General features: G+C 38.4%; 1 protein-coding gene across 1 annotated transcript in view; it reads right to left on the bottom strand.

Moving 5' to 3' along the window:
• Positions 1 to 8955, bottom strand: part of LOC306850869 (CAP-Gly domain-containing linker protein 4-like) — a 59608-nt gene that overhangs the window by 28483 nt on the left and 22170 nt on the right. The window contains exon 7 of the mRNA XM_079386809.1: positions 1164 to 1409. Coding sequence (XP_079242935.1) covers positions 1164 to 1409 — 246 coding nt within the window. The remainder of the gene's footprint in view (positions 1 to 1163; positions 1410 to 8955) is intronic.

Below are 8955 nucleotides of genomic sequence, written 5' to 3'. Positions count from 1 at the left end.
ACAAGCACATTCGCCCACAGCAGCATGTATTTAGACCCGTGCGACCGGTCGCCGGAGAGCCGACCTTGTTTTCTTATGCGCCGACATTCATAAACAGGCAAATGAGCTTGGATAAAAATAACGTTAAAAATAAAATGGGGATCAAAGAAAGCCAGAGGCGCCAAGGATCCCTGAAGATAATGGGGTTTTGATTAGCCAATCTGCAGATTCCAGGCACTCTGCTCACTTTAGTCCCAATGTGGCGGAGGATTTCATTAATGGATAATTTAGTGTGTAGGTAAGAGAGGGCGAGAGAAAAAAATGTAAAATGAATTATTTCTGCAAGGACAATACAGATGAGCAAGCCCTCTGGTCTCTTTACTCTTCTTTCAGTTTTCTGACCCACTATTGTCCTTACCCAATACAAATGGATGTGAGAGGCCCAGCTGAATCCCTGTCCATTACTAATGATGTCACAACGGGCCGAAGCTTGCAATGTAGCTGGCTTTTAGCTGTAGTGAATTGCAGACAGTTATACAGCATGTAGGACAGGTTTGATTGCGTGGCAGCTTTAGGATACCGTTCAGTGACATTTTAGCTCTTGGCTGGGAGCAGTGCATCAAGTCATTTCTTTCCGACAACTCTCATTTTGTGGAACATTGTGTGGGGGTGCACCTGTTTCTATTAAATTTGATTTCTCAATGTATTCAATCAATATCAATCCCAGCAAACCTGTTATGTTTCAACTCTAGCATCTGTAACAAGTCTTTATATTTGATGCGAGGAACAACAAGCACACACATTTCCTTGATTTTTGAAACAAATGTAAATTTTTTCCAACACAGTGTACAACGGGGCTAAAGAGCCTTTGATATTATTTTCATCTAAACCAGTAGATGGCACAAAAACATGGCGTGACATGACATGGTTAGATTCAGATGGCAAATATCATATATTATGTTGGGTGTTTCCATAATAGAGATAATCACCATGTTTAGAATGAAACCATCATATTTAAAAACATGATATTAATCATATCATATAATAAAATATCATAAAAAAATTACTATTTTATTCATTTAAAAATCTGGAATCTGAGGGTGCAAATCAACAAATCAAAATATTGAGAAAAATAAATATATTTGCTCATTACATGGTGAAAGAAATTAAGAATTCTACAGTACCTTTTGACCAGCAATGATAACTTTGTCTCCAATATGAAGTCCCATACTTGAAAGCTGTGCACGAGCTTTATCTGAGAGGAGACCCGGAGGTCGGGCAGGCAGGAGCGAGAGGAGTGCATCAGGTCTGGGGAGGACCTCCTGCAGCAGTGCGCGCAACTCTTTAGCCTGGACCGCAGCATCAGTTATTTCAAGAGGCATGTCTAGAGGCTCTGAAACAACATCAGCCGGACACTGGCCCTTATCATTCTAAAAAGATAAGAGGTTGTTAAAGGTTGAATGAAAGCATGTCTAAAAACACACATAAATGACATAAAAACATCCTAAATGAAATAGCAACAAGTTAAAGGAAAAAACAACAAAGTGTCCTAGTAAGGTATTGGGACACCACATAAGGCATCAAAGGATCATTATAAAATAAGGGAGATCCCTCAGAACAACTTTGTATTCCAGGATAGATCTTCCTTTCATGTATCACACATCTGTGTATACCACGAGTCAGCTTTAGGGAAACTCCAGCTAACTAACTACTTATAATGTAAAGTAGTTAAGCTGCAGTCAAACAAATCTTTTTAAAAAAGTATTTGGATTCACTACCAGCAACTAACACAATGTGTCTAACTAAATTGGTGGTGGACGAGGAGACACCACCCCTCACAATGTAGAGCGCTTTGAGTGCTTAGAAAAGCAGAAAAGCGCTATATAAATGTAATGAATTATTATTATTATTAAATTGAAGCTATTTAGTTAGACAGACACAGTGCTACTGCCAGACCCAGAGATCGGCTGAATGGATTCAAAAACGGTAAAACTCAACTGTTTAACTCTTGGGGAGTTGTAAAATATTTCCAAAAAAAAATGGAGTGTTCGTTTAAGGATAATTTTTTTTTTTTTTTTTTTAAATCAAGCAACTGATTGTATTTGCATGACAATTTTAATCAGGATCTCAATTAGGATGGCTGCCTCAAACACATGAAATCACAATAAATAAAACTGGAAATTATAATTACATTTCGTACAAATGAAACGAACAAGATGTGCTTTAACTGCAGACTGTCAGCTTTAATTTGAAGGTATTTACATCCAAATCAGGTGAACGGTGTAGGAATTACAACAGTTTGCATATGTGCCTCCCACTTGTTAAGGGACCAAAAGTAATGGGACAGAATAATAATCATAAATCAAACTTTCACTTTTTAATACTTGGTTGCAAATCCTTTGCAGTCAATTACAGCCTGAAGTCTGGAACGCATAGACATCACCAGACGCTGGGTTTCATCCCTGGTGATGCTCTGCCAGGCCTCTACTGCAACCGTCTTCAATTCCTGCTTGTTCTTGGGGCATTTTCCCTTCAGTTTTGTCTTCAGCAAGTGAAATGGATGCTCAATCGGATTCAGGTCAGGTGATTGACTTGGCCATTGCATAAGAGTCCACTTCTTTCCCTTCAAAAACTCTTTGGTTGCTTTTGCAGTATGCTTTGGGTCATTGTCCATCTGCACTGTGATGCGCCGTCCAGTGAGTTCTGAAGCATTTGGCTGAATATGAGCAGATAATATTGCCCGAAACACTTCAGAATTCATCCTGCTGCTTTTGTCAGCAGTCACATTATCAATAAATACAAGAGAACCAGTTCCACTGGCAGCCATACATGCCCATGCCATGACACTACCACCACCATGCATCACTAATGAGGTGGTATGCTTAGGATCATGAGCAGTTCCTTTCCTTCTCCATACTCTTCTCTTCCCATAATAAAAATTAATAATTAGTTTTTATTTGTCACATACACAATTATACAGAGTATAACCAGCAGTGAAATGTGTGCTCTGCATTTAACCTATCCAAGTGTACACTCAGTAGTGAACATACACCCGGAGCAGTGGGCAGCCAACGCTGCGGCGCCCGGGGAGCAGTTGGGGGTTTGGTGCCTTGCTCAAGGGTCTCACCTCAGTCGTGGTATTGAGGGTGGAGAAAGTGTTGGTTATTCACTCCCCCCACCTACAATCCCTGCCGGACCTGAGACTCAAACCCACAACCTTCGGGTTACAAGTCCAACTCTCTATCCATTAGGCCACGACTGCCCATCACTCTGGTACAAGTTGATCTTGGTCTCATCTGTCCATAGGATGTTGTTCCAGAACTGTGAAGGCTTTTTTAGATGTCGTTTGGCAAACTCTAATCTGGCCTTCCTGTTTTTGAGGCTCACCAATGGTTTACATCTTGTGGTGAACCCTCTGTATTCACTCTGGTGAAGTCTTCTCTTGATTGTTGACTTTGACACACATACACCTACCTCCTGGAGAGTGTTGTTGATCTGGACAACTGTTGTGAAGGGTGTTTTCTTCACCAGGGAAAGAATTCTTCGGTCATCCACCACAGTTGTTTTCCGTGGTCTTCCGGGTCTTTTGGTGTTACTGAGCTCAACGGTGCGTTCCTTCTTTTTAAGAATGTTCCAAACAGTTGTTTTGGCAACGCCTAATGTTTTTGCTATCTCTCTGATGGGTTTGTTTTGTTTTTTCAGCCTAATGATGGCTTGCTTCACTGATAGTGACAGCTCTTTGGATCTCATCTTGACAGTTGACAGCAACAGATTTCAAATGCAAATAGCACACTTGAAATGAACTATGGACCTTTTATCTGCTCATTGTAATTGGGATAATGAGGGAATAACACACACCTGGCCTGGCCTTGATCCCTTAACAAGTGGGAGGCACATATGCAAACTGTTGTAATTCCTACACCGTTCACCTGATTTGGATGTAAATACCCTCAAATTAAAGCTGACAGTCTGCAGTTAAAGCGCATCTTGTTCATTTCATTTGAAATCCATTGTGGTGGTGTATAGAGCCAAAAATGTTAGGATTGTGTCGATGTCCCAATATTTATGGACCTGACTGTATATAACTAGACTGGGGGAAAAATATCAACATGAGTACCTACCTCTAAATTTTGTTATTATTAAAAGCAATACAGAGATTATTTTATTTTGAGGGTGGCATGGTGTAGCAGATATTGCTAAACAAACTCATCAAAAAAAAAAAAAAAAAAATCTATTGCACAATGCTGCAGGCTGCTTGTAGAGTTCCCTATTGATTGCTGACTTAAAAGTGTCTGTTTTTTTTTTCATAAAAAGATAATTTAATATGCAACATTTAGTCATGCTAAACTGCTACCTGTTAAAGAAAACAGATTCTTTATTGGAAAAGCTACACTATTTTGTAAATAGCTCAGCTGACATGTTATTAAAAATAAGTGTTACCTTAGAGTCAATTTTTCTTTTTTTTTTAATCTGAAATGTGTTGCGATTTATATTCCAAAGCAATTTACATAATGCAATTATAACGTAAAGCCCACAACACATTTGCAAAGTGCACACATTTGGATTTGAGAGGTTACATGAGCTGAATGAGAGAGGTTACATGAGCCCAAGTTTATTTCTATGGCACATTTCCCACACATCCTTAATTCCAGTTTCACTTTAAATAATTTAGGTATTTAAAGTGGTATTTATAATAATTATATAAATTTAAATTTGCATGGGGAACAAAAACACATGAGCTAATTAATTTGTAAATAAACTTTTTTTTTTGTTTAATATTTATGTGTTTACATAATAAGGTGTATTTAGTAACACGATGTAACTTACACAACGACGCAACTAAACTATTTTTTTTTCCCTCTCTCTCTCTCTCTCTCTCAACAATGCGATTGTGACCCAGTGCGACTTCATTTCTGGAAAATACAGAAAGTACTCATGCAAGCTAAACTGAATCACTGAATGCAAAGACACGGCAAGAGCTTGCACACTAGATGAAAATGTTTAACAGTATGTCGCATCAGCCCCCTCCAGCCAAACAGCTCAATGCCTCTACTACAGCACAGCTCAACACCATTTTTAAATGTATTACACAGCCAACTGCCGAGTAGTGGACTTCTTGTGCCCTTCTGTCTTATCCAACAATTGTTGTGGCAGGCACCGAGCTGGAACCAGACAGGGAAGATGGCCAAAACAAATGTGTCGTCCTTGTCATGGCTTGGCTGGCGAGCAGTAACTGTGTTTTTCTTTTCCTCGGCCCATTGGCTCTCTGCAGGCTTTATTCTTAATGTGCTTGCCCATCTCACCAGCCTCATACCCTGTGCTCATTAACATGTGGATGAGGGAGTCCATGTTTGGGACATCCATTTTGAGAGCCTTTCTTCACACCGAGAAAAGCTGAAAGGGCTTGATGTACCACACATTTCTTAGACAGCAGGGTACTGTGTTGGAGTTGCTTTCCATCTTCAGACACATATAAATGTAGAGCTCCTGACAACTGGAAACTAAGGGCTCGCAATTCATAATGGGATCATAGATAAACAACACCGCTGGGTGATGTTGTACCTCATCTTTTGCTACCACCGCGCGAGACAATAGCTCTGTTCCAAAATCTAGTGAGTGACCTACCTAGACAGCATTTTAAGACCTCATGGATGAACTTCAATCAGAGGTTGAATAAAATAGCTTTGGCCATATTATGAAGCAGCATCTGATATTTAGAAATCACAGAATGTATTTTGCCAAGTTCAGTGAAGGAAAAAAAAAACATGGCAGACAAACCGTTAGTCGACCAGAGGAGGCTTAGACAATCAAAATTTAATTAGTCGCTTATTTGCAGAAAAAAAAAAAATCACAGAAAGTGGCGAAGTCACATGGTCTGTGACAGACAGATCATTAACAGCTGATCTCTAATTACAGTACGTCGGCCAGGACATGCAAAAGTTTGTTTCGATCAACGACTTCAAATGTGGCCTGATCGGACATTGCACGTTAAAGTTAGTGTAAAAGAAGTCATTTACTGTTGCCAGCAGGTGGCGGTATGATTATAACTGTATATTGGCCTTAAGATGTGTTAAGGCCAGGACTCTTATAAAACGTGGGAAGTTTGGGGCAGATTGGACATTGCATGTTTAACCCTTGTTTGGTGTTCGGGTCTGTGGGACCCATTTTCACTTTTTATCAAAGGAAAAATTATACTATTCATTATTTTTTCAAAGTCAGACTCATTGGCCTTAGCTCATTTTCTGTGAAGAACATACCGTATTGACCCGAATATAAGACAATTTTTTTTTTCTTGGAACTACATCTGAAAAAACGCGGTCGTCTTACATTCAAGGTCTAAACTTTAAAATATCAATAATGCACCCACAGCAACAGGTGGCGCCAAATACACAAAGAGTGCCAAACAATACGTAATGTAATGCGTGTTGTAATAATGTTAGAAGATCGCAAGTGAAAACAAAAGAAAAAGAAAAGTTTACAGCGGCATGAGTCATGACTGTCATGTTAGCCTGATCGGAACAAAATTTCTCTGTAATTGATTTTAAAATGCAAGACAGTAGCCTACCCAGATTTGAAGGTTACACTAAAGCCGGGCTCACACTGTGCGATTTTTAATAATCTTTTGCGATTGCTGCTTGTCACACTGTATGAACATGATCCCCATGTCAGACTGTAGGATCTCAGTTGTCTTAATGTCAGACTGTACGACAGTCAAGACGCGATAAAAACGGACGTACTCAAGAAGACTTGTCCGGAGTTTTACGTCATCAATACGTGACCAGCGTTCTCTCGCTATAATGGTAGCTAGCAAACAACAGCAACGTGTAGCGTTAGTTTTATTAATTACATGCCTTGATGTTAAAAAAAAAAAAAAAAACGAAAAAGACGACGTGTGCGGAGCAAGTCATGGCTGGGCAAAAGAGGACTTTATGGACTTCCAGTTCTACAGAGCGAACTTGAGGTAATTTTGTTATTCGAGTTTAAACATCCTGCCCCTTAATAAATAAACTTTAAGTAAACTTTACGTTGTACATATATTGTTTTTTACAAATAATGAATGGTTTGAAGTTGTCGCGCTAATTGCGTCATCAAGTTCAGTGCTCCTATTGGTTCTAGGTTTGACGGTCGTCGTAGGAGATGTCACACTGCAGGAAACTTGAGGAAAGTGTCTGAAATCTTCTGACACTGCCAGAATTTAATCGGAGGAAAAAATTGATCGCAACGGCCATTAATCGGCTGTCGGTGAACATGTCAAACCAGCGATCTAGACAACCGATTTTAGCCTAGGATTATAGAAATCTTTTAGGATGTTAGGATTTTCAAAATTTGTCTCAGACGAACAAATCGTGGCCAAAATCGCACAGTGTGAGCCGGGCTTAAGATTTTACTTGTACTGAGAATTAAATTTTGCTAGGCCACTATGAGATGGACAGCCTAATCGTTACATAATTGAGATGGGATACCTAATATTTTTATGGTATATTAAAAAGTGTAAACATGATTGTTGGTACATTTTACCAGAATTTACCATACATTCAAAACAAAAAACAAAAATATAAGAAAAAAAGTTTTTTTCTTAGTAAAACTTTCTTAACAAGATTTGGTTTTCAAAAAGCCTTTTCCAAAAGGTACACCTTGAAAAAGAGGGGGTCGTCTTATAATCAGGGTCAATATTTGGGTCAATATGGTATATCACAACAAATTTTCAATGACTACTTACTATACACCACCTCCTACACACTTATATTACATACAGGATGTTCGGCTCCACTGGATCCGGGGTTAATAAAAGTGTGGAAATTTTACTTACTGTGTACCTTCACTCTGTCCTCCTATTGTTTGGGCCTATGTGTATTTGTGTTTATGTGTGTGCATGTGTGTGTGTGTGAAAGAGAGAGAGAGAGAGAGTCTGTGAGAGTGTGAGTGTAAGTGTGAGTTTTGTGTTTCTGCCCCTGCCATTCCCGCACATGGTTGTAGCACTGTAATTCAGAAATGTGATTAACAAAGGTAAAGGGCAAATTTTGACCATATACGTGGTTGTTATTGTTTGTAATTGGGATGAAGTAAATATCTCAGATCGGACAATGCTTGCCTTAGTTTCAGCAACTTCCTGTTTCATGACAAAACCCTTGACGAAAACTCAAGATCTTTGCAATTTAACGTCACAAAGGCCTTATGATAACTCTCACCAAATTTGAAGATGATCCGATTAAAACGTTAGGAGGAGTTTGTCGAAGTACGAGGCCTGGAAATGGCAAAAACTGCACAAAAATCGTACAGGAAATTCAAAATAACGTACTTTCTGTTGGGTTATGGATTTTGTACCAAGATACTTTTTTGTAAGTAATGGTGTGTTACATGCACTGTAAAAAATATTTTTGCAATTTAGTTATTTCAACTTAATTTTGTGTGTAGAGATAACTAGATTGTCCAGACAACAAGAAGTTTTAAGTTTTCTTGTCCTCAACTAGACTGAAAGTTGAATGAACAAGTAAAATTGTTATTTTAACTCAAAAATGTATGTTTAAACAACTGCACTAGATTTTCAGTTGAATTAACAAGTATAATTGTTATTTGAACTTATAAATGTAAGTTGAAACAACTGCACTCAATTTGCAGGGTTTACTTCAATTATAATCTAATGCTTTAATAGCACTAAACTAAACTTAATTTATCTATCTATCTTGCTGTCTGGTAGACTGCATGGTCTTAAACCGCTTTAAACAAAATCTTCAAACTTCAAGACATTACATCTATTTCAAACTTTCTGCTCAGGTTTTCTCAAGCCAACGTCAATGGTTGTCTTGTAGTTATCACTACTGTGGTATATATAAATTAATCACAGTGTATTTTATTTTAGTGTGTACATTAAAAACATCACTGTTATTTACAATTATGAGCACAGATTAATTAAATTACACCAAAAATTTGTCTAGCTGTTTTATTCATGGTCAGATTTCAATCCATCATGGGCGG

This window comes from Barbus barbus (assembly GCF_936440315.1).
Source record: "Barbus barbus genome assembly, chromosome: 30".
Taxonomy (NCBI): domain Eukaryota; kingdom Metazoa; phylum Chordata; class Actinopteri; order Cypriniformes; family Cyprinidae; genus Barbus; species Barbus barbus.
Note: the sequence above shows the minus strand (reverse complement) of the source record. Positions and strands in the feature narration are given on the sequence as shown.